This window comes from Carcharhinus amblyrhynchos, chromosome 5 (assembly GCF_965287045.1).
Source record: "Carcharhinus amblyrhynchos chromosome 5, sCarAmb.v2.hapA, whole genome shotgun sequence".
NCBI lineage: Eukaryota > Metazoa > Chordata > Chondrichthyes > Carcharhiniformes > Carcharhinidae > Carcharhinus > Carcharhinus amblyrhynchos.
In genome coordinates, this window is record NC_137328.1 from 83,693,990 (window position 1) to 83,721,422 (window position 27,433).

Sequence of the window (27,433 nt, forward strand, 5' to 3'; positions counted from 1 at the left end):
CTGAAAGTCCGGAGAGAATTGGGAAATCAGATTCTCTCTGGAGAGGTTGCATTCTGTGATTTTTCTCTACCACTTGCCAGTGATTTTGCAAGGTTCATGCCCACAAAGAATGAAAACTTCATTTTAATGTATCTGAATAAGCTTCTCCAAGCCCCTGTCATATTTTATCCCCTTGCTATATTTTCAAACCTCACCAATGTAACATGATGTCAGTGAAGTTTACAACAATTTCACCCAGATGTGAACTTGTTGAGGGGATTGCTCCAGGGGCATCTCCCCTCCTGGGCATGTCCCCTCCCCAGCACAGATTGCGCTTGCAGAATTGAGGTGTCTCATGGGGTGAGGCGGGGGGGGGAGCTCATATCTGTGTGGTGAGAAGGAGGAAAGGGAGGATGTACTGAAGGGGAGAGGAATGCCAATGACATCCATGATGGGGAGGGGGAGAGGAGAGAGGGAGATGCATGCATCGATTGTGTTGAAGGTGGCGGGGGGTGATGTTGGCAAGAGAATGCCAGCAACGATGGGAGGGTGGAGAGAGGAAGAGGGAGATGACACTGATCATCAGGGGTGTGGATGGAGGGGTGATGTTGGTGATGATCTTGGGGAGTGGGGGACGGCAAAAGGGAGCTGCCGGCAAAGATTAGGTTGGGGGTTGGGGTGGCATAAAGAAGGAGGTCCAGCAATGACTGCTTTGTTGGGGGGATGGGGGGTGGGGGGGGGGGGGGGAACTGTCTGATATCTTCATGAGGGGGTGAGGGGAAGGCTTTTTTTTGTCCTGATTTCTGCGGGACCAGGCTTTGCTGGTGTCTTTAGGCCCTGTCCCTATAAATGATGGCGTGAAACATGCCTCCTGTTCTTTTTGAACCTAGTATCATAAGAATTGGAGAAAAAACCTGCCTGTCCAATGGTTTTCAGTCAGATCCAGACATTTTGGCATTTTTGGTAAGATTTTGTGTCAGTGAGTGTGGTGCAGTGTGTTTGGGAGATATGCCTGTTTCAATTGAATAACTGGCTGTGTACGTGATGTTTGTGAAATGAGGTTTTCATTGGAGCAATGAGAAGGATGTGGTTTAGTTGTAATGCAGATTGGGGTTTGAAGATACCCTGACCACCCATGTGAGATTATTGAATTTCTTTGGTAACACATCCAGATCTTTGGGGATAGCTTGCTAGTCCTGACTGCTGCGACCATCTGCTTTCACTGTCTCCACAACTTGTTCCAGCGGCTGCTCAAACTTAGAATGCACCTCGTTTAAGAGGAGCAGGCTAACTTTAATTGGTGCTAGCCCCTAGTGAGGCATGCAGCCACAGCCACTCAAATGTATGTTTAGCACTGGATTGCACACTATAGAATCATAGAATAAATCAAATAATTCCCTACAGTGCAGAAGGAAGTCATTTGGCATTGACAACAATCCCATTCAGGCCCTGTCTCTGTAATCCCACGCATTTACCCTGCTATTCCTCCTGAAACTAAGGGGCAATTTAGCATGGCCAATCAAATTAACCCACACATCTTTAGATTGCAGAGGAAACCGGAGCACCCAGAAGAAATCTATGCAGATGCAGTGAGAATGTGCAAACTCCACACGGTCACTTGAGGCCAGAATTGAACCACGAAGTGTGTACTACCTGCATTGGAAGGGACGTGCATGGGTTAATCCCACATTATGATTCCCATATTTGGTTTAATCTCTTATTTAAGTTTCCCCCTGATGATTTACAAGCATTAACTTGTTTATTCTCACCATGGATGTTTACTGACCTGCTGCATGTTTTTCCCATTTTCAGTTGTGACTTGGCGAGGATGCTGTTTGTGCTATATTGACAAATTTTTCATTAATTCAAAACTTGATTATGTAAATACAAAAACTAATTTCCAATTTTTTTTGTATATAAACAAAACTCCAATCCACTGCACCTCTCTTTCCCAACAGTCTTGTATCAACATTGCTTTCAGCAATTTTAAAGCACTGACATTAGAACTAAGGGTCACCTTTTAATAATTGGAGATTACCCATTTAAGACAGATGACAAGAAATGCTTTCCCTCACACGGTTGTGCATGCCATGGTATAAAGGGATCAGGATGACTTTGTACATGAATCATGAAAAGTTGACATGCAGGTGCAGCCAAGCAATTAGGATGACAAATGGAATGGTCGCCTTTATTGCAAAAGAGTAAAAAGTAGGGAAGTCTTCCTAATTCTGTGCGGGATATTGGTGAGACCACACCTTCTGTGTACAGTTTTGGTCACTTTATTTAAGGAGCAACATCTTGCATTGGCCTCTTTTAAGGTCAAACCAAATAAACAAACTCAAGTTAAAACTTACAAAACAATTACCTTGACACATACAGTTACTTCCTATTCCTTTTCCAGTATTTACACGAGGCTACAGACTGACATAAATATCACAAGCTGCATTGAAAACAATTTTGTGGTTACCATCCATTGACACATTCTTCCGGTGGAGTTTGAACTGGTTGTGAAAGAAACGGTTTTCATAAATGAAAATACAGTACATGTTAGCAATCCAAACAAAAAGATTCAGAGATTCAGGAAGTAAGATAGAACATGTTCCAAGTCAGTATGAATTATAACTTTGGCATGAACAGTGTAATTTTGTTGATGTTATGGTCTGCTATCTTTGTCCAATGCAACAATGTCAACAAGAAACAGTAACAACTAATTTAACATAACTCTCTTGCTGTTCCCTGAACTAAAAGTTCAATAGTAAAATGTACTATGCTAGTGCATTAATCCAACTACTCTAATTCAAGTAAAAGATCAAATGTCACGCATATATGTTAACTGTTTGTCCACTAATATTACCAATAGTCATTTCTAACCAGTACTTCAAGTTATCATCTAAACTGATCCCACCATTGCTTCCCATTCAACGTGCCAGTGGCGAGGGTTTGTTGTTGGTGGGATTGGAAGATTCTGCCAATGAGAACAACCAGAAAATTCCAGCCATTGTATCCGTGCTGGCTCTTTGTAAGATCTACTTAGTTATTCCCATTCCCCTGACTTTTCCCCATTGTCCTGAAGATATTTTCAGATAATTATACTTCAATTTCCTTTTTAAAGCCAGAATTGAATCTGCCTTTATCACACTCACAGGCAGTGTATTCTCATCCTCACTGCATGGACATGTTTTTCCTCATGTTGTCTTTGGTGATTTACTTCAAATCACTGTTGTCTGGTACTTGATGCTTCTAGCAACGGAAACAGTTTCTTCTTATCTACTCTGTTCAGATAGGCAGCAAAATAACTTCTGAGGATGGAAAGAGATATAGATAGGTTAAGTTAGTAAGCAGAAATTTGGCAGGAGTAAAACATAGGAAAATGCAAGTCTGTGCACTTTGATAGAAAGAACAGAAGAGCAGAATACAGAATGCCATGGTATAAAGGGATCAGGATGACTTTGTACATGAATCATGAAAAGTTGACAGGCAGGTGCAGCCAAGCAATTAGGAAGACAAATGGAATGTTCGCCTTTATTGCAAAGGAGTAAGAAGTAGGGAAGTCTTCCTAATTCTGTACAGGATACTGATGAGACCACACCTTCTGTGTACAGTTTTGGCCACTTTATTTAAGGAGTAACATCTTGCATTGGCCTCTTTTAAGATCAAACCAAATAAACAAACTCAAGTTAAATCAAGACAAAGTAAAAAGGTCAGCACCTCAAAAGGATAGGGAACAGCCCAAACAAAATCAAAGTACAAAGGAAACTTAAAAAGACCCATAAAATTAAAATGTGATTATTAGGGTCAGTAATGCACCCCAGCCCCTGCTGTGCCCAACGGGTGCAGAAGGCATCAACTGCCCCCATGGACACTGCATGCTCCCTCTCCAGGGACACCTGGCCGCGAACATAGCCGTAGTAGAGGGGCAGACAGTCAGGATGGACAGCCCCCTCGATTGCCCAGTGCCTAGACCTATAAATGGCATGTTTCACCAGGCCCAGGAGTAGGTTCACGAGAAGGTCACCATCCTAATCTGTCCCTCTCTGCACCAGGTGTCCGTAGATCAGGAGCGTGGGTCTGAAGTGCAAATAAAACATTAATGGAAGGTTCTTCAAGAAAACAAAAAGGGAGTGCAACCTAAGACACGAAACATAGACATGGTCCACAGACTCCACAAGGCCACAGAACGGGCAAGCTTTGGAGCCCGTGGACCAGTGAATCCTACGGTTGTGCGGAACTGCTGCATGCATCACCCTCCACCCCAGGTCCCTGATGTAACTGGGGGAGATCCCTCCGTAGAGGGACCTCCACTGGGGACCTCCGCTGCCCGACGGCAACAAGGCCCGCCAAGGTGTATCTGGGTGACAGGTGAGGATGCAATAGTGGAAGGTGTGCAGCAGCAGCCTGTACAGGAAACGCCTCCGTGCGTTGGGAAAAAGGTGGCTCATGCTGTGGGGCATCTGACCCGAGGAGGGGGGCTGAGGCTTTGGGCCAATGTGGAGTTCCGTCCGAGCAGGGGAATGCTTGGGTGGGATTCTACCTCATGCCTGCGCTGCCTTGAACCACGTGCACTTTTGGGGCCAAGCACGACCATCCTAAGGTCTTGGATGGCTTTGGCCGTGTGCCGGACGGACACCCCCGTGTGCTCAGCCAGCATGCAGGGGCTCATCCAACCCCCCCCCCCCCCCCGCCATCCAGCACGTCCCCGATCCTGGTCACCCCGGCATCCACAGCCTCCCTCTCCATCAGCCACCTGAAGTTATACGGCTGGAGGAGCGGATTCCTGAGCAGCAACTCTCACACGAGAGCCACTACTCCTGACGGAGGAGAGCTGCGTCGCAAGGTGACCAAGCAGCTCAGAGAAGGTTCACTAGGCTGTACTTGAACAGTTTGGCTAGGGGCACAAGTTCTGGAGCACAATCTTCAGTCTGTTGCCGGAATATTGTCAGGGCCCATAGCCCCAGTTGTATCCAATATCTTCAGCTGTTTCTTGACATCACATGGATTGAATCAGATTGGTTGAAGATTGGCATCTGTGAGACTGGGGACCTCTGGAGGAGGCGAAGATGGATCATCCACTCACTCAATACAGGACAGTCACTTTGTTTAAACTAGCAGGTTAATATGCTATAATTGTTCTCTGCAGAACATCTTCAACTTTTGAAGTACCTTTGTTTAATTAGTTTTTCAAATGGCGAAACACATCATGAATTCATCTGGTCCACAACATTATCAGATCTCTTCATTGACATCTTACAAGTACCCCTTTTTCTTGTCTGGTTGAAGATATTCTACTACGTGAGAAGCATCTGCTTCTTGCAACAATCAACTTTCCCTTTAAAATCTCCTTCAGCTTTTTAGAACTGGTGCGCTCCATTTTGGATTCTCTGCCACATTTTGACAATTTCAGCATTGAAAATCCTTTCATCATGAGTTATTGATTTTGTTTGGATCTTTCTGTATTGTGTTCATCATAGCTTGATGAGCAAACATTGGGCTTTCCTGACACTTTCAGGATCTTTCAAGTGATTTCAGAATCAAGACAGTTTACACCAAAACACCACTTTGGTAGCTTCAGGGTGACAAAATAAACATCATAATAGAGTGTATATGCAGTCATCGAAATGCTTTTAGGAAGAGATGGAAATCATAAATACACGAAGAACGTAGTTATTCTCTTCGGTCACTGAAAAGCAGTACAATTTGAAAGTGAAGCCTAGGACTTCCTTTCCTCCCTTGTTCATGACATAGCTTCTGCTAATACATGTTTAAGCCCATCATATGTGCTTGCTTTGCTGCATGAATCTGCATTTAATATTGCCATATTCCAATTATCTTTTAGAAAGGTTTACCAAAACTTCCTTCATACTTTATGGGGACGATTTTCTGACCTCATCGCACCTGGAGCAAATCATGCTGATCATGGAAAGTAGCATGTGTGCCTAAATATCAGTTTTGCACCTACCACTAAACGGTTTGCGATCGTCCAATCCCTTTCTGATGGTGCAAACTAGATTGCTGCCTTATGGATGGTGGTGGCCTAAGGGCAATCAAGGAAGTCACTTACTCACAATAGAATTCTAAGACTTTGACCTGCACTTATACCCACAACACTTATATGACTGGCCTAGAAAGGTTTATGGTCAATGATAACCTTTAGGATGTTGATAGTGTGGGAGTGGTGGTAATGCCATTGATGTCAGAAGGGGATGGTTTGACTTTCTCTTATGCAGAAGATCATTGCCTGGCATTTGTGTGGCACAATTGGCTTGATGCTAGAAGACAGAGAGTGGTTGTAGAGGGTTGTTTTTCAAACTGGAGACCTGTGACCAGCGGTGTGTCTCAGGGACCAGTGTTGGATCCATTGTTATTTGTCATTTATATTAATGATTTTGATGAGAATTTAGGAGGACTGGTTAGTAAGTTTGCAGATGTCACCAAGATTGATGGTATAGTGGACAGTGAAGAAGGTTACCTCGGATTGCAATGGAACCTTGATCAATTGGGCCAGTGGGCTGACGAATGGCATCTGGAGTTTAATTTAGATAAATGCGAAGTGATGCATTTTGGTACAGGGCAGGAATCAGTCAGTTAATAGTAGGGCATTGCAGAGAGTTATAGAGCAAAGAGATCAAGGAACATGTTCATAGCTGAAAGTGAAGTCACAGGTGGACATGATGAAGAAGACATTTGGCATGCTTGGTTTCATTGGTCAGAACATTGAATGCAGGAGTTGGAATATCTTGTTGAAGTTTACAAGACATTGGTAAGGCCACACTTGGAATACTGTGTACAGTTCTGGTCACCCAATTATAGAAAGGATATTATTAAACTAGAAAGAGTAAAAAAAAAATTTACTAGAATGCCACCAGGATTTGATGGATTGAGTTATAAGGAGAGGCTGGATAGACTGGGACATTATTTGCAGAAACATAGGAGACTTAGGGGTGATCTCATAGAGATCTATAAAATAATGAGGGGCATAGATCAGCAAGACAGTCAATATGTTTTCCCAAAGATAGGGAAGTCCAAAACTAGAGGGCATAGGTTTAAGGTGAGAGGGGAGAGATACAAAAGGGTCCAGAGGGGCAATTTTTTCACACAGAAGGTGGTGAGTGGTTGGAACAAGTTGTCAGAGGTAGTAATAGAATCGGGTGCAATTTTGTCTTTTAAAAAGCATTTAGACAGTTACATGAGTAAGATGGCTATTGAGGATATGGGCCAAGCGTAGGCAATTGGGACTAGCTTTGTTGTTTAAAAAAAAGGCGACATGGACAAGTTGAGCCAGAGAGCCTGTTTCCATGCTGTAAACTTCTGTGACTCCATGAATTGCTACTTGCCGTTTATTAATTCAAGCCTGAATATTGTCCAAGTCTTGCTGCACATGGGCACAGACTGCTCCAGATTTACAAAAACTGCTGAATACCATGCAAACAGTAGCAAATATCTGTACCTAGAACAAAGAACAGTCAGCACAGGAACAAGCCCTTCGGCCCACCAAGCCTGTGCTGAGACAGAATGTTTCTCAAAACCTCCAACAACTTCTCCCTTTTTATCTCAACATGTCCTAGAATGTCAATATCCTCCTTTTTACACTCACCATCCATCACATCCTTCTCCTTTGTGAATATTGATGCAAAGTACTCGTTAAGGACCTCACCTACCTCATCTGACTCTACACAAAACCCCTCCACTGTCCTTGAGTGGACCTATACTTTCCTTAATCTCTTTCTCCTTATATATACATAAAAAGCCAAGGGATTCTCCTTAATCCTGCCTGCCAAGGACATTTTATGGTCCCTTTTTGCCCTTTTAAGTCCCTGTCTAAGCTCTTTCCTCCTAGCTTTATATTCCTTAAGAGTCTTATCCGTTCTCAGTTTCCTGAAATTTATATATGCCGCCTCCTTTTTCACTCAGCTCACAATCTCTCTTGTCGTTCAGGGTTCCTGAATCTTGCCATCTTTATCCTTCATTTTTACAGGGACGTACTTGTCCTGAGTTGTTAACAACTGACTTTTAAACAACTCCCACTTATAAGTTGCGGATTTGCCCTCAAACATCCGTCCCCAGTCTACATTCCCTAGCTCCTGCCTAATACTGTCATAGTTACCTTCCCCCAGTTTAGTACTTTCACTCTGGGACAATTTCTATCTTGAAACTTATAGAGTTGTGATCACTGAACCCGAAATGATCCCCCATTGAGACAATCAATTGTCCAGGTTCGTTTCCCAAAAGCAGGTCTAAGATACCCCCTTCTTGAGTTGGACTACCTACATATTATATCTAGAAGCACTCTTGGACACACTTAACAAACTCTGCCCCATCCAAGCCTCTGTCCTTACCATGAATGTAAAGCCATTGATGACACACATCCGCAGGAGTCCAACTGAGGCAATCATCCAGAGTAGCGTACACAACATTACAATTGACAATGTTCTTGTGAAGATTAGATTTCCACTATTGCATTCTTGTTGCTAGCAAGTGGATCAGTTTGAAGGAACAGCATCCACGTTTAATTATTTATTTAATGATTAATTGTGCTTGAAGTAGATTGCTCAAGGTAAGCGGTTTTTAAATTTGAAACCAACAATGCCAAAATATATTTAAGTATTGATTCAACAGTATTAGTGCACCATTAGACTACATGCAATTACAGTTTTGCTAACAGCATGCTATTAGACTTAGTAAAACCTGTTCTGAATAATTAAAAAACTGTAAGTTCTAAGAATTGTTACTGACCATATTACTGATCCCAGTTTGCACAAAATAAACATGGTTCAAAATGCATTAGTTTAAAGTTTCCACTAATAATTAACCACTATGGAAAACTTGTTCTCCTGAATTCTCGAGCTGCTGATTTGAAACCTTTCCGTCTTTGCAGGAGGGTAAATGTTATAGTTATTACCTTTGAGTTATTTGGTTTTCATTTGGAGGGTCACATGCTTATCTCTTCTTCTGAGCTATCTTTGGACCTCTGGCCTTGACGATTTATGCTTCTCCAGTTTTTGTGCGGCTGCCTTGTTCTTATTAGCATTTATTGTCATTTAGTTTCCCATAGTTCAATCTAGCTGCTGCCTCCATTTTAAAGATACATTCATATCAAATTCCTGTGGATTTTGCCTCCACCAGTTGAGACCTTGGAAGTTGGCTGCTTTATCTGTCGCCTCAATGAAAAATTTGATGTGGGCTCTTTATGAACAGCTCTCCAAGCCTATCAGTAGCCCACCAAGTTGTTGGCTTCTTTCTTGTATTCATGCTCAATGTTTCAGTACAAAAACTATCGTACATTGATCAAGGGGTGATTTAAATTGGTGAACTGGTGATATACTCTATACGAGTATAGGGAACAGAAACACTATCAATTCACCATAGTTAGTACTTATGAAACTGTATTTATATATAGCTGTTAGATGTACCAGCACATTTTGCATGTCAGGTCAAGTGTCAGAGTGCTCACTATAATCTTGAAATGTTGAAACATGATTGCTTGTTTTCCTTCAGGATGATTTACCCAGCCATCTTAGAACTTCATTAACCGTAGAAGATTCCACAATGCCCAGCTGTGGTGAACATCTTGTAAGTATTGCAATTTGTAGTTACATTCCTGTAACTAGGTGTGACCTAATATCTGACTTCATCATGGAGTTGTTAATCTTTCTGTTGATGATTTGTTTTGCTTGTGTAAAGTTTGTTTGTTAATTTGTTATGATTACAAACTTCTTATGTAGTGCGTAATTCAGTTCTTCTATCTGACTTTACTTATTTGCTAGGGCAGTAGCATCAAATAAAGTTAAGAGGAAATTAGCTGTCCAATTGCCCCAAGAGGTACTGTGTGCAAATTAGGAAGAGAACAAGTTCAATCTGCAGTGTGTGCTGAGCTAGCTCCTTTTAACTGGGAACAATCTCTGCGCTCCTGACTAGAGAGGGGAATAAAAGGTAGAACTCTTGCAATTGAATATAATCCAATAACCAATGTTGGAAAGTGAGGCCTAAAGGACAACATATGGTAACAAAATTAGACTCAGCTCTGAAATCTTCCATGGGAAAACATTTTACAATATTTTATCTTGATTCACACTTGAAGAAAACCAGGTGGGAAACCCAGAAGCCACAACAAGAATTTATAATTGAGGAGAAAAGCAAAGGAAATTGGAGGTTTGAGCAGGGTTACCTTTCATCTGCATACTGTGGATCAGTGTCTTCCTTTCTGTAAATCTCAGGAACAGAGGACATTGCCTCTGGCAATGGGTAGATTATTGGTCATGATGTGGATATGGCTGGTGTTGTCAGACTTCTTACTAGATTATTGGTGCCAACAGCACCAGGGTCACAAATGAAAAAAATGAAACTGTTCAATGATTATGTGATATTGAAAAGAATGGTTCTGTTTTTTTCAACCCAGGAGAGTTAGGGCTTCTTGTTATGACCCACCCATTTCTATGAGTTAGTTGTCATTATAGTGAATTTATAATTTTATTGCTAGGTGTAAAATTTACCGTAATGGTTGCCCATCTTACATCCTGCAATATTTTTGTTTCCAAGACCATTTGATTTTCCCCACTATTTCCAGCACCATCGCATACAATTTAGAGAAGAATAACAAATGAAAATCCATCACAGTTTTGTGGGGAAACACAAACAGCTTTAAGAAATAAAGCTCAGTAAGATCAGTAGCACTCTAGTTAGTATGTCAGTGCTTTATCAGAGTTGATTTTACAGTTTTATCTGTGAGACATTTAAGTGATTGATTTCATTTTCGGTCTCACAGGAACCTTTTGAAAACAGTTTTCGTTGTGAGACAATAGAACATAAAGCTAGCAAATCAGTCATCCATCTACACAAAGTTACAGATACCTCTCCATGGCAGGAATTTTTGGGGTTTCCTAGCCCTCAGCTAAAAACTCAGCAGTCCTTGGCCCACTGATTCAGAATGTGCCATTGTTGATTACAGCAGTCCTGCAAAATTAATTATTTTTCAGAAATTATTTTATCAGCCAGTCTTTTAATTCTAAACAAGTTGCAGTCTCAGCCAGGTTATTACTGGTGGCTGTTTCTTACTGATATCAATGTGCTTTATTTTTCAATGCCATTTTTCATCCATATCTGTTAGCTGATGTTCAGCTATGGTTGGATACTCATCTTATGCTTACTCTAAACAAATGGAGGCAAAATAGGAACATGGTATTGAGGAATGTGAGGTCATATTTTAAGTGTTCTTTGTGGTGAGTGAAGATGAATTGAATACCTTAACATTGCCACATTGGAAAGTACAGAAGTAATTAGAAACTGTCTCACCTTGATTAAAACTAAACTTCATGCCTTGTTCTGACACTTCTGGATGATCTTCTCATAAACTGGATAATTCAGCACACAAGTGGAAACTTATTTCAGCTTACATATACATGAACCTATGGTAAAACAGATTTTTTTCTATAATCTTTAGCTGTCTTTTCTCTTGCATTCAAATACGCACTTAGCATTTTTTGTATAACTTTTAAATGTTCAGGCTTGTGCATTGTGCACAGAACAACTTTTAAACATCAGTCTCCAGTGGCTTGTTGGTTTATCTCTATGGCTTGGCAAGTTTTGCAAATTCTACAAGAGTGTTCATCAATTAAAACCCCCATATGTCACCATATATGTGAAACTGCTCATCAGAGGAAAATACTTACTGCTGGCAGTACAAAAATGTTAAATTTCAAGCATAGAGGGGGCAATTTTACCATTGCGTTGCACCCATTTTTGGCTGCAAAAACTTGGTAAAGTCGGGCATGAGGCAAATAGCGTGATCTGCGCCAATTCCCCATTTACCAAGGTTTGAAAATGGCCGTGATCAGCACCATGCCCAAAACAGCTACCTGCCCAACTTTACCAGCACTCCCCCCTTTACCACTCTGTTTGCCAATCCCAAATTGGCACAAAATAGACATGCTCAAAATAACTCTGATTTGGGTGCTTCATTATGAGGGTTAGTGAGAAGGTAAGTGCAAAAGCAATCTTGTGGGATTCAAACGCTACTCATGGGTGTCTTGTTGTTGTAGCCACTTTCTGTCGCAAGTCAGTGGTGGCTGTGTGAGGGGTTGGGGGGCTGTTGCTCTGCAGGGTCTCCGATGTTTGCCTTGCAGCACGAATCCAGGTCTCAGCACTGACCTCGGGTCTGCAGTGCTGCTGGGTAAAACAGAAAGAAATCCCACAACACCAGCTCAAAGTCCAACAAGTTTATTTGTAGCAAACGCCCCAAGCTTTCGGAACACGTTGTTCCTTCATCAGATGGCTGGGAGTTCTGATCACAAACAGGGCACAAAGACACAAACTCAATTTACATGCATAATGATTGGAATGTGAGTATTTACAGCTATTCAATTCTTAAAGGTACAGACAATGTAAGTGGAGAGAGCTTTAAGCACAGGGTAAAGAGATGTGTATTGTTTCTAAACAGGAAAGTTAGCGAGATTTTGCAAGTCCAGACAAGTTGTGGGGGTTACAGATAGTGTGACACAACTTGCCTGGACTTGCAAAATCTCACTAACTTTCCTGTCTGGAAACAATACACATCTCTTTAACCTGTGCTTAGAGCTCTCTCTACTCACATTGTCTGTACCTTTAAGAACTGTTTAGCTGTAAAGACTCACATTCCAATCATTATGTATGTAAATTGAATTTGTGTCTTTGTGCCCTGTTCCCAGCCACCTGATGAAGGAACAATGTGTTCTGAAAGCTTGGGGCGTTTGCTACAAATAAACTTGTTGGACTTTAAGCTTTCGTTGTGGGATTTCTTTCTGTTTTACCTCAGTCCAACACCGGCATCTCCACATCGTGCTGCTGGGTCCCAGTGCACTCAGCTTACTCCCAGCTAAAGGATGTGCTCAAAACCTTTGCAAATAGCACTGCTGCAGACTCTCAACTTTGCAAGGAGTTGTGATTGTGGGGAGCTTGTGAACATTAGGAGTAGGAGTAGGTATCTGGCCCCTTGAGTCTGCTCCGCCCTTCAATAAGATCATGGTTGATCTTTTTGTGAACTCAGCTCCTCTTATCCACCTGCTCACCGTAACCCTTAATTCCTCTACTGTTCAAAAATTTATTTATTCTTGCCTTAAAAACATTCAATGAGGTAGCCTCAACTGCTTCACTGGGCAGGGAATTCCACAGATTCACAACCCTTTGTATGAAGAAATTCCTCCTCAACTCAGTCCTAAATCTGCTTCCCCTTATTTTGAGGCTATGCCCCCTCCCACCAGTGGAAATAACTTCCCTGCTTCTATCTTATTTCTTCCCTTCATCATCTTATATGTTTTCATAAGAACTCCCTTCATTCTTCTGAATTCCAATGAGTATAGCCCCAGTCTACTCAATCTCTCCTCATAAGCCAACCCTCTCAACTCCAGAATCAACCTAATGAATCTCCTCTGCACCCCATCCAGTATATCTTTTCTCAAGTAAGGAGACCAAAACTGTACGCAGACCCCAATGTGGCTGGGAGTATTGGGGGAAATTTGGGAGGCTGTGATTGTGGGGAGCATGGGGCTGGGGGAATTGGGGTGGCTGGGGAAATGGGGGGGCTATGATTGTGGATGTGCTAGGGGTAAGCAGCATTGCATAATCTCCACATTTATATGTTTCCATCTCCCCCTCCCCATCCCCTGCCCTCTTCAGAGTGATGTGATGGCTTTTGCAATGCAACCAATTGATCTTGCTGTTCTTTTGTTTGTTGCTGGAGTTGAAGAGAGGGGTCTGGAGGACGAATTGCAGGCACAGGAGGTCCAGGTCTTATGACTTGTAGGACCAGAGGGAGATGACTATCAGAGGCAGGATGTGTCCGCCGTTCACTCAGAGGGTGGGGGGGGCGGTGGTGGAGCATAGGAGAAGGAGGGAGAAGAGACCCTGGCAATTCCGTGCATGAGTGTCCTTCGAGCAGATGTCAGACATTGTGTGCCGCCGACGTTGCCAACTTTGAAAAGAGACCGTGTAACATCTGTGCAACCCATTCCAGGACCTGGCACCTAGAGGTGGTGGGGGTGCGGGGGGTGGTGGGGGGGGGGAGGGGGCACCCACTCCCAGTGGCTGTCAAATTGATGGCTGCTCTTCTGTGCGACTGGTTCTTTCCAGGCCTCCAGTGGAGATGTCTGTGACATGTCCCAATCTTCCGTGCACACCTGTGTGAGGCAGGTCACTGAAGCCCTGTATGCCAGGCTGGGCAGTTCATCAAATTTAAGCTGGACGAGGCCCCTTAGGAAGCCCAGGCTTCAGGGTTCGCTGCCATGGGGGGGGGGATGCCGAATGTGCAAGGGGTGATTGACTGCACACACGTTGTCCTCAAGGCCCCTCTACAGAATCCACGAAGTTTTGTTAATAGGTTCCATTCCCTGATTGTTCAACTAGTGTGTGACCACAATATAGAACAAAGAACAAAGAACAACCCAGCACGGGAAACAGGCCCTTCAGCCCAATGAGCCCGCGCCGCCGCATTTTCCTACACCTACCCTGCCCTGTGTGTATATGACCATCGTGCACCAGACATCCAGGCAGCATGCTTGGCAGCTTCATTGTTGGGACCTCGGCCATCCCGGAGGCATTTGAGGAGGAGTTCTGGCTGCGGGGCTGGCTCCTGGGTGATATGGGTTACCCACTTTGGACATGACTGATGATGACTGTGTGGTGGCCTGCGTCTGAGGTGGAGATCTGTTATAATGAGGCCCATATAGCCACCTCAGTGGAGAGATGCATTAGTGTCCTCCAGATGCCTGGATTGATCTAGGGAGGCCCTCCAGTGCAGCCCCTGATCTCCTACCACATTATGGTGATGTGCTGTGCCTGGCACAATCTGGCTCTGCAGCGGTGACTTCTTGGAAGAAGAAGAGGACGTGGAGCATGACCAGCAGCAGGAGGATGAAGAGGTGGAAGACTGCGCCTTGAAACACCAGCCAGGTGGTGGAGGGTTGTGGTGGGCCTGGGTACTCTGTGTTAGTGAGTTTTTGGCAGGCAGGAGGATGATGACGATTCACTAAGCACCATTCTGATGATGCCCTGGTGCAAACTAGTCTGACTCCTACCTGAGCTCCGCATGCACGCTGGCACCTGGGCCCACGTCCGTGTAGTGGATAAGGGATCTGAAACCCCCATACAGGGTCCTGGGGCGGGTGGGGATCACTCGTGGGGTCTGCAAAACCAATGGCTTCCTTTTCTCAGCATTGAGGGGCCTCCCCAACTGACATCAGCATGAGGCATCCATCGGGTGATCGTCAATGGAACAGGAATAATAATCGAGACAAATTAGTCGCAGGTGGGTGTTGAAAAAACATTTATTTACAATAAAGGTGTTTAGATAAGTTATTGTAACATAAAAGCTTATGAACAGAAATGTTAAGGTGCTTACGTTTCTTTCTAACTGGTGCAGCCCTTCACCCACAACTTCCTAACCTTACATGGCCTATTATTATGTCTCACTGACTCCCCAGACTGTATATCGAAAGTGGAGGGGGCCAGCTGCTGACCTCGCCCCATGTAGCAGGTGTCCTCTGGAGGCCCTGGACCTTGAGGCCCCTGGCCTGCTTCCAGGTGTCTGGGATGTTTCCATGACACCTTCTTCATCCCGCTGTCCCTGAGATGCCCCAGTGTCAGAAAGGGGGGGGTCAGAACGTGTTGCCACAGTCACAGGCTCCTGGCTGGAAGGCCCCGGCGTGGGCTTGAGCCCTTCCTCCTCCCTTGGGGTACCTGTTGGCCCCTTGGTCATTCCATGGGACAGTGGTACTTCTGCAGGAGGTCCAGAAACTCCGGCATCACCTGGCACTGCCAGTCTTGGAGGGCGATTTGCGTTCTACACATGGTGGTTGACCCTACTGCGCTGGCCACTTGAGTAGGAGGACAGCTTTCAATGGCCACAGCAAATGCCCTCTGAGAATGGGCCATGCTCTGCAAGCCCTCAGCTATGGCCCTCTGAGACTGGGCCATGTTCTCAAGGGTTGCTGCCATCGTCTGCTGTGTCTCAGTGTAGCCCCACTGGGTCTCCTGCAAGCTCCAGAACCTCTCAGCCATGGGCTGCAGAATCTCAAGAAATCTGTTCAGTTTCTTAGATGTGGTCTGTTGTGACTCAGCCATCACTTGGAGCCTGCCAGTCATGTTGAGGGATGCCTGTCCCAGGCTTGTAGCCTGGGTCCAGCTGAGTCCTCACCTCCGGCAGGCCCCTGTTTGCCAGAGGACTCAGATATTCCCTCCTCCACCCGATGTGCATCAGCAGATATGTTGTGCTCATCAGAGAGTGGCCCAGAAACCTCACCACTAACTGGACCCACTGACATGTCACTATCTGGGATGGTGAGGTGGAAACTAATGGATAAACGGTGCCACCCTCTGAGGTTCCTTGACCCATATCCTCCAAGGACTTGTCTGAGCTGTCATGATCAGAATGGGAGGGAACTGTAGCTGGGGCCTGCGATTCATCCACCCTCCCCCACCCGTCCCACTCCACACCAAGGTAGCAGCTGACATGCTATCATGCACCTTGGAGGTTGTTGCTAAGTAGCAGTTGCCTCCTTGATAATCCTCGCAACCGTGGCACCTGAACCACACTTGAACTCAATGTTCAGTTCAGAAGGATGTAACATGCCTAATCAGAAGATGCAGTGTTGGGCTTCACTTCATGGTGGCATCTTGCTGGAGTTGATAGAAATGGCAGTAGATGATTGTAGAGGCTGGTGGGGTATAAAGTGAGGACAAGAAGGATACAGTCATGATTCTGGAAGCGAGAGGAAGGAATGAGGGCAGAGGTGCAGGAAATGGGTTAGACATGTTTGAGTGCCCAGTGAAGCACAATTGAGAGGAAACCTCAATTGAGGAAAAAGATAGGTATGTCAGAAGCACTGCTTTTGAAGGTGGCATCTACAGAACAGATGTGGCAGAGGTGAAGAAACTGGGAAAATGGGATGGAGACCCACACAGAGCAGAGTGTGCAGAGTAGAAGTTGAGGTAGCTGGCTTTGTAAATATGGTAAATGGAAATCCTGCTGGATATTGTCTTTATTGTTATATTATTCAAAAAGAGTTAGGAATTATATTGTTATGCATATATCTAAGTACCCAGACTGCCACAATTCACATTAATTGCACTCTGGTCAGTACCAAACTAACAAAATAAAATTTCCAGCACAAGGTGAGATCTGCGAAACACACCTGAAAAGACAATGTTCACCAGATGTTTTGGAATTGCCGTTACCCTCCAAATCACACACCAATCTGATTTGGAAATATATCACTGCTGTTCCTTCATTATTGCTGGGTTAGAATCCTAGAATTCCTTAACAGCAATGTAGCTGTACCCACACCAGATGGACTGCAGCAGTTCAAGAAGGCATTCACCACTTACTTCTCAAGGGCAATGAGGGATGGGCAATAAATGCTATCCTTGCCAACAATGTCCATTTCCTAATAATGAATAAAAATAATGTGAAGCCTTTAAAGGTTTTTGCATATGCATGCACAATATTATGGATAACTTGTGGGTGACCTGAGAGGTAACCTCAGGGTTGGTGCAGAGCTGCACAGAGGCACACTTTAGAGAGAAAATTGCTGGTGATTCTAAAGCAAAATATTTGTTGCCTGAAAGTATTAATTGTCAAATGTATGAATGTTCACATGCAGGACAATTCCACCCCAACTGTCCCTTGCTGCTTACATTGATGGTGTCATGCTGCACACTGTTTGAACACCTGCTCTCACCAGATGGCTCTATTTCTAATTCTGTTTTTTTGAACCATTTAGTGCAGGAATTAAAATACCCAAGATGACTTACTTAAGGAGTGAGCACCACTGCCTGTGCTCTTGGAAGGCTCAAAGAATTACATAAAATCATGCTAACACTTCATCCTCAGATAATCCCTTGGGATCGAGGGTAACTTGCTTCCACTTCAATTGGTTGTGTTCTGAATGGCTGACAAGTCCAAATTGTGACTGACAGTCCCTGCCATATGTGAAGCAAGTGATGCTTGAAGATTTGGGGGTTTATATGCTTTCTCTGACACTTGAATTTCTCCTCTGTACATTTCCAACAAATTCTCTCGATGTGTTTAGTGCCATCCCAGGTAAACCTTCTCCATTTTGGTTGGTCTCAAGCCAAGGACTCTCATGAGTTGGTGAGTGTGCCTTGTGAAGAAATAAGGGCTAAAATCTAGATACAAGAAGTAAATTTAAAAATGATTTTTTTTCAGTAAAACCTACAGCAACTGTGTTTTTCAAGAGCAAAAGTGACCAAGCATAAACAGAGTGAACACCCTTCATGTCACTGTGACATTACTGATATGTCACAGTAGCATAGTGGTTAGCCCTATTGCTTCACAGCTCCAGAGGACTGCCAATATTGTCCCATTATTAAAAAAAGAGAGGTAAAGGTAGATCAGAAAATTAAGGCTACTCTAAATTCATGGTAGGGAAGTTACTAGAAAGAACTCTGAGGGACTTGGATAGACACGGATCAATCAGGTATAGTCAGCATTGATTTGTTAAGGGAAAACATGTTTGAGAAATTTCAGTGATTTTTTTTGAGGAAATAACTTGGACTTTAGCAAGGTTTTTGACAAGGTCCCTCATGATTTGGATGAGGGAACAAAATGTAACATCTCAAAGTTTGCAGATCATACCCAAGTTGGGTGGGGCGGTGAACTGTGACAAGGATGCAGAGATCCTTCAGAATGATCTGGACTGGTTAGGTGAATGGGCAAAACAATGGCAAATGCAGTATAATTTGGATATTGGACCCAGTGCCCAATGCATTTGCACCTTACTATGCAGTACAAACCCAGCCGACAGATGCTATGTGGGCCTTAATTGACCGCCAAGCATTATGTCACGTTAACAATGTCATCTTGGTTGGATACGGGTTTTACATCCATGTTCATTTATGCTGACTTTTTGAGCACCCGAAGGGTGAAATTCCGGCAGTGAAGTTTCTGGAAATGGTCAAATACAATGGCTTTGGTCTTCCCAATGTTTATTTGGTGGAAATTTGGTTCATTCATACAAATAGGTTATTATAGAAAGGCATGTTTCATCAGAAGTTGCTCTTCAAATACAGACAATAAAAATAGAACAAAACTTACTCCAACTTATAAATCAAAGAAAGGGTTTAATAAAGAAACATCATTACTCCAAACTGGGGCCTTCCCTGGGCCAATGCAAGGTCTCACAATTCTACACAAGTTCTTATTTATAGTGAATCAGCTGGTCAGCTGATTATTACATCATTTTGTAATTAGTTCCATGGTTTACTAGATCAATCGACCCTTACATCTTGTTGCCTTTGGTCATATTACATTCAATACAAAGTTGTCACTAGTTCCATTCTAACAAGACAGAGGATGAATCAAGGGAAATAATATGGAGATAGAGTTGTGTGTCTTTGGCATACATGTGTCACCTTATCATGTCTTTGGTTAATGATGCTGAGGAGCACCAGGTAAAGAAGAACTAGGAAGGCCCAAGATTATACAAGATATCAACATTTCAAGATGCATTCTACAAATATACAACTTAAGAGCAGAAAAAGGCCACTTGGCCCCTCAAGCTTTTTCTGCCATTCAATAAAATCATGTTGATATAATCTGTACCTCAACTCCACATTCCCACCATCTGAAACTTATCCCTCCCTCTGTTGACCTTAGGAGTTCTGACATCTCCCCAACGACCACTACTTCTGTTCCTTCAAAAAGTGTGACATCCTCAATAATTGCAAGATGAAATAATTTTAAATTCTGCTGAGTATCTTGCTGGTATCTCCATTTTCCAGTTCTGATTGTCTGGAACTTTTTTCAAATGGATAGAATGAAATCAGTTTGTGCTATGAGTTAATTGTTTGACACTCTGTTGGTTATGTCACGGCACATTTGTCAGTTTGCTCTTTTTCATTTTGAAAGTGTCAAAGTGAACTGTTCCTTGGCAGACCAGGTTGCAGTCACCTGCTTGATGCATCAGTGTACAGAACAGTAATTAAAGTTGCAGGGCAAAAATAACAGCAAGACTGAAGGAGGACTAATCTGCATAAATTAACAGTGCCAGCACATACCCAAATCATTGTCTCTAGAACATCAGAAACCACTGCTTTTGTGGAGTCAGGAGGTTAGCAGTAAATGGACTGAAGCCTACCCTTTCAATTCTGCAAGCTGTGGATACTGCTGATGAACATAATCGAACCATCAGACCTCAGGGCTGTTTCTGATAATGCACCAAATGTGGCTCTGATGGGACATCTCACATCTCCCCTGCTAGATGTTTCCTTGTGGTTTCAACCTTTCTTCCAGCATAACTTGCTGGAAGTGCAAGCTTAATTGCATGGTGAGGGCCTCTGCATGGGTCTCAGTGAATGCCAGCACCGTATCTCCTTAAACTTGAAATCAACCATTGAGTTGTATGGAAGAAACCAGGAATTGAAGGGTGAATGGAAAAACTGACTATAACAGTATGGTGCAAGAGGGCATACAAGGCGGGGGTGGGGGGGGGGGGGGGGGAGCGGTAGTGTAAAGAATTGTGATAGTGACAGGAGACCATATGTTTGAGAGACAAAATTCTGATTTCTACAACTGTGACCGAAAGTATTGGTTGGTGTGATGCCTCTCCACTGCCAACATTTAGAACACCTCCTCGTCCCTGGAGAAGAATTTGGGGTGGGAGGATCAAGTTGTGTTGGTATAGGTAGGAAGCAAGGACATAAGGATAATGAAGAATGAGGGTGGATGGAGGGGGTTTGAGGAACTGGGTTCTGAATTAATAAGAACTTCAAGGGTAATAATCAGCCACACACAAATTAATACTAGACTTGGCAAGTTAGTGAATAAATGCATGGCTAAAACAATGTTGTGGGCAGAAATGATTTCAATTCATGGGAAATGTCACCATTATTAGGGAAAAAGGGAGCTATTCCATTGAGATGGGCTCCACTTAAACCAGATTGGGATCTGTGTCCTGGCAAATGGATAGGCTTTGGGGAGTCAGAAGGTGAGTTGTTCATCGCAGGATTTCTAGCTTTTAACTTGCTCTTGTTGCCATAGTATTTATATGGCTAGTCCAGTTCAGTTTCTGGTCAATGGTAATCCCCAGGATGTTGATAGTGTGGGGTCTAGCAATGGTCAAGGGGCAATAGTTAGATTCTCTCTTGTTGAAAATTGCCTGGCACTTGTATGGTGAGAATGTTAATTATCACTTATCAACCCAAACCTGACTATTGTCCAATTCCTGTTGCATATATACATGGAGTGCTTCAGTATTTGAGGGGTGGCACGATGGCACAGCGGTTAGCAGTGCTGCGCCAGAGACCCAGATTCAAATCCGGCCTTGGGTAACTGTCTATGTGGAGGTTGCGCATTGTCCCCATGTTTGCATGGGTTTTCTCTGTGTGCTCCAGTTTCCTCCCATGGTCCAATGATGTGCAGATTAGGTGGTTTAGCCAGGATAAATTATCCCTTAGTTTCCCAAAATGTGTGGGTTAGATGGATTAGCCATGGGATAGGATGGGGTGGTGAACTTGGGTAGAATATTCTGTCAGAGAGTTGGCACTTCTTTGATGGGCTGAATGGCCTCCTCCTGCACTATAGGGATTCTATGAACATTGCTGAACATTATGCAATCATCAGCAAGCATTCCCATTTCTAATGTTATGATGGAACATCTGGTGAAGAGTTTTGGGCTAAGGGCATTGTCTTGAAAACCTCTGTAACAGTGTCCTGTGTCTGAGATAATTGTAATTCAACAACCACAACCTTCTTCTCTAGTACTAGAATAGACCCCAACCAGTGGAAAATGTGTCCCCTCATTCCACATCCCAATTCTAGAACTGGATACTGTTTCAAAGTAAGGGGTTTCTCATGTAAGGTGGAGCTGAGACGATATTTCCACTCAGAGGGTTATTTGGAAATCTTTGGAATTTTCTCCTCCAGAGAGCAATGGAGGCTGGCTCATTTGACAATGTACAACACAAGAGTTGAATCTATAAGATAAGGTCTCAGAGTTGGATGTAACGCATTCACATAGATGGAGGAATGACTAATTTTCAAAAAGCGATCAACAGGGCAATTTTAAATGGCAGATGGTAACTAGTAGACTACTGCAAAGGTCAGAACTGGGACTTCAGTTATTTATAGACTATGTTAATAATTTAGATGCAGACACTAAAAAAATGCATTCAAGTTTGTTGATTATAAAAAGCTAGGTAGGAATGCAAATTGTTAGGAGGACACAAAGAAGTCGCAAAATTACATACAAGTGAGTCTTGTGACTGAAATGTGTTGTGACTGATCTGAGTGGATAATAAAATGGCAGATGGAGTATGATGTGGAACAGTGTGAGATTATTCTTGTTTGTCCTTCATAACTAAAGATGTTCGTGACATCATCTAGAATTAATTGAATTAAGTTTCAGGCGCGTTGTGTTTGAAGATGATTGAAACAATGATGTGGGTTTCAATGTGAGCATGAAATGATCTGTAGCATGTTGAACACCTATGTGTTGTTGGTGTGGAAGAAGGGCATGTGGTTCTGGGGTCCTGAAGCTCATGTTTCCTGGTTGCCTGTGTGGTACAGTTCTGTTCATAGAAGGTGATGTCTTTGCTAATGGGGCTGTCTCATATAGAACAATCTTGTGAGATGCTCTCCTTTATCTCAGCAACAATGTAGAAATTCTTCATTGAGGCCTTCAGGAAGACAAAAACAAAGAAACAAAGAACATCCCAGCACGGGAAACAGGCCCGTCAGCCCAACGAGCCCGCGCCACCGCATCTTCCCACACCTACCCCGCCCTGTGTGTATGTGAGTGGAACCCCTAATGTAGCCAGATTCAGGGGAGAATAGTGTCAATTTGGTACACCTATCAGCCTAAGAGCACATCTTTGGGGTGTGGGAGGAAACCGGAGCGCCCGGAGGAAACCCACGCAACCACAGGGAGAATGCGCAAACTCCCACAGATACAGGCCCAAATCCATGTATCTGCACAGCTAGCAGTGATAGTCACTGAGCTGTTGTGGTGCCCGTCTGCTGGTCCAGGATTAGGCGCACACAACGGCACAAAGTACTAGGCCACTCCCGGAACCTCCAAGAGCAGCCCACGCACGACCCATCATGTGCATGCCCCTCGTTTGACAACAAGATGGACTGACCCTGTGGAATAAAAAGACAATACGTTAACATATAAAACTACATTTCCGGTGTCGTCCTGAGGCTCTGACCCTATTTAATACCCTCTACTATAACCCTCCATCCTTGCTTCGCTCATGTGTCTGTCCAGGTAAACCTTAAACAAGTCCAATGTGCCTGCCTCCACCACCCTACTCGGTAGCGCGTTCCATACCCCCACGACCCTCTGCGTGAAAAACCTTCCTCTCATATCCAAATTATACTTCTCCCCCCTCACCCTTAGATCGTGACCTCTCGTAATTGTCCCCAATCTAGGGAAAAGCCTACCACTGTTTATCTATTCCCTTCAGTATTTTATATACCTCTATCATATCACCCCTTAATCTCCGTCTTTCTAAGGAGAAGATCCCCAGTTTCTCCAACCTTTCCTCGTAACTCAGTCCTTCCATGCCAGGCAACATCCTGGTAAACCTCCTCTGCACCCTCTCCAGGGTCTCCACGTCCTTCCGGTAGTAAGGTGACCAGAACTGGACGCAGTACTCCAAATGCGGTCTAACCAACGTTCTGTACAACTGAAGCATTAGACGGCAGCTCTTATACTCTATACCCCTTCCTATAAAGGCTAGCATTCCATTAGCTTTCTTCACAACCTTCTCTACCTGCGTTGACACCTTCAGAGAGTTGTGCACCTGCACTCCCAGGTCCCTCTGTATCTCTATACTCTTAATCCGTCTACCTTTTATCACATAACTCCTCCCTGCATTATTCCTTCCAAAATGCATCACCTCGCATTTGTCAGGATTAAATTCCATCTGCCATCTATCTGCCCAATATACCAACCTATCTATATCCTGCTGTGTCACCTGACAGTCCTCCTCAGTATCTGCCAATCCTACCATCTTGGTGTCATCCGCAAATTTGCTGATCACACCATGTACACCCTCTTCCAAGTCGTTTATATATACTACAAAGAGGAGAGGTCCCAGTGCTGAGCCCTGCGGCACACCACTGGTGACTGGCCTCCAGCCAGAAAAGGTCCCCTCGACAACTACTCTCTGTCTCCTATTGCCCAGCCAGTTTTCGATCCACCTAGCTACCTGTCCTTGTATCCCATGCGCCTTAACCTTTTCTACCAGCCTACCGTGAGGGACTTTGTCAAACGCCTTACTGAAATCCATATAGATGACATCAACGGCTCGCCCATCGTCAACCGTTTTTGTCACCTCCTCGAAGAATTCCACCAGATTCATAAGGCAAGACCTCCCCCGAACAAAGTTATGTTGCGTATCCCTAATCAGATCGCAACGCTCCAAATGCTCATACATCCTATTCCTAAGAATTTTTTCCAATAATTTTCCTACCACCGATGTCAAACTCACTGGTCTATAATTACCAGGGTTATCCCTACTACCCTTTTTAAACAGCGGTACCACATTAGCTACCCTCCAGTCTTCTGGGACCTCACCTGTGTCCAAAGAAGAGACAAAGATTTGCGTCAGAGGCCCAGCAATTTCATCTTTCACCTCCCTAAGCAGCCTGGGATAAATACCATCAGGCCCCGGAGCTTTATCCGTTTTTATGCTACCTAAAAACCTTAGCACTTCCTCCCTCGTAATGGATATTTCCTTCCACTGATCTACAGCTCCCTCCAAGACATTACACGACACCAATCCCCTCTCCTTCGTGAATACCGACGCAAAGTATTCATACAGGATCTCACCCATTCCCTCAGTCTCGATACATAGCTCCCCTCCCTTGTCCCTAAGAGGACCAATTTTCCCTCTAACCTCTCTTGCTCCTAATATAAGAGTAAAATGCTTTTGGATTTTCGTTAATCCTATTGGCCAAGGCCATTTCATGCCCCCTTTTCGCCCTTCTAACTCCCCTTTTTAGCTCCCTCCTACTCTCTCTATATTCCTCCAGCGCACTTTCCGTTCCCAGTTATTTCGACCTAACATATGCCTCCCTCTTCTTCCTGGCCAAGTCTTCTATACCCCCTGTAATCCATGGCTCTCTAATCCTACCTTTCCCATCCTTCCTCTTTACCGGCACATGCCTTTCCTGCAACATTTTCAGTTTGCCCTTAAAAACCTCCCACTTACCAACCGTGGACTTGCCAGCGAACAACCTCTCCCAATCAGTGTCCTTCACCTCCCTCCTAATCCGACTATAGCTCGCCTTCCCCCAGTTCAGAACCCTCCCCTTCGGCCGGCACTCATCCCTTTCCATTTTTATCCTAAAGTAGACGGACTTGTGGTCACTGTTAGCCACATGTTCGCCTACCTCAACCTCAACCACCTGCCCCGGCTCATTTCCCAGCACTAAATCCAGTATAGCCCCCTCCCTAGTCGGGCTAGTTACGTACTGCTCTAGGGACCCTTCCAACACACACTTTACAAACTCCTCTCCCTCCGTACCCCCAGCTCTAGGCACCTTCCAATCCACTCCAGGAAGGTTAAAGTCACCCACTACAACCACCTTATTCTTTCTGCACCTATCTAAAATGCCTCTGCAAATACCTTCTTCCACTGACCTCGGGCTGTTGGGTGGCCTATAGTATGCCCCTAGCATCGTAATCTCTCCCTTTTTATTCCTCAACTCCACCCACAGCGACTCAATCCCTAACTCCTCCTTATTGTCCTCTCTCTGCACTGCTGTGATGTGCTCCTTTACTAACAACACCACCCCACCACCTCTCTTCAACCCTCCTCTGTCGCACCTAAAACACTTATACCCAGGAACATTCAGCTGCCAATCCTGCCCTTCACGTAACCACGTCTCCGTTACTGCCACCACATCTAACTTCCTCACAAACATCAAGGCCCTAAGCTCATCTGTCTTACCCGTCACACTCCTCGCATTGAAACAGACGCAGTCCAACCCACCAGTGCCTCTCAGAACCTCCTTCTCCCTGATAATTTTCCTTTCACCCAAACCTACCCTATCACCCAACTCCCTCCCGGCCCCAGTGTCTACTGAGCTATCAGTCACATCCCCACCCCCCTTCCCTATTAGTTTAAACCCTGGCTAAACACTCCAGCTAACCTCCCTGCTAAGACATTTGTCCCTCTCCCATTCAAATTTTCCCCATCCCTCCTGTACAGTTGCCCTTCTCTCACAAATATCTCCCAGTGGTCTACAAAAGTGAAGCCCTCTACCTTGCACCAATCCCTCAGCCATGCATTCAACTGCATGATCTCGTTATTCCTAACCCTGCTGGTACTAGGCAGCAGCCCAGAGAATGCCACCTTGGAGGTCCTGCTCTTCGGTTTGGACCCCAACTCCCTAAATTGCCTACGTACATCTACCCTATTCCGCCTTCCTACGTCCCTCTCCCCTGCGTGTATTATTACCTCTGCCTGGGTCCCCTCCCCTTTCAAAATTCCCTCTACCCTTTCCGTTATGTCCTGTACCCCTGCTCCAGGGAGGCAGACCACCATCCTGGAGTCACGCCTCTGCCCACAGAACCTCCTGTCGATTCCTTTGACCTTCCCATCCCCTACCACTATCACATTGCCAGCCCCCTTCTGTCCCTCTAAGTCATTCTGGCCCTCCTGTCTATCCTTTTGTGCCCCTGTTGATGAACCTTGGGGAGCCACTGGGGAGGTCTGAGGACCAGGACTATTCTTCTTCTTCCTCTTCTTCCTCTTGACAGTTGTCCACCCATCCTGCTCCTCAGCCCCTGGGACCTCCTCTTGCTCATGGTTCCTAGCCATTAACTCTTCATTTTCCCTAACCAGAAACGCATCCTCTAAACGCCCCTCTAGTTGCCTGACCCGGGCCCTTAACCGCTGCAACTCTAAACACTTAACACAGATGTGGACCCTCGGGAGACGTGATACCTCCAAGAACTCCCACATGTGGCACCTAACACCTTGAAGTGCTTTTTCCAGCTTCCATGTGAACAATTACCTTCGACTAGTTCACTGTGGAAGAGTTTTTTTGGGGTAAATGTTCATCAGGCATTCTGTCCTATTCATCTTACCTGCCCCTCTTCAACAGAATGTGGATGCTGGGCATGCAGTCTGGAAAAGAAACTCGGTATTAGCAAGTTTATCTTGCCGGCTGATCTTGTAGCCTCTGTAAGCAGGTCATGGAGAGATGGTGTAGCTTGGTTGCTTGCTTGGAGTAAACTGGCCACATCTTTCACAAGCAGACAAAGTGAGGAGGACACAGTTCTGTATACTTTCACTTTTGTTGAAAGACTAATTTCCTTTGTTCCAAGACAGTTTTCATAGCTTGCAAAAGGCACGGGTGGCCTTAGCTAGTCTGGCATTGACTCCATCATCAATGTGAACTGTTCTGGAGAGGGTGCCTCCAAGGTAGGTAAATTTGAGGATTGCTCCAAGCCTTTGA

The 27,433-nt window shown here is 44.4% G+C and overlaps 1 protein-coding gene across 1 annotated transcript in view; it reads left to right on the top strand.

Moving 5' to 3' along the window:
* Positions 1-9,476: 9,476 nt before the first annotated feature.
* mctp1a (multiple C2 domains, transmembrane 1a) overlaps positions 9,477-27,433 on the top strand; it is a 505,516-nt gene continuing 487,559 nt past the window's right edge. Inside the window, exon 1 of the mRNA XM_080189110.1 lies at positions 9,477-9,546. Within this exon, the coding sequence (XP_080045236.1) occupies positions 9,523-9,546 (24 nt within the window). The 5' untranslated portion in view covers positions 9,477-9,522. The remainder of the gene's footprint in view (positions 9,547-27,433) is intronic.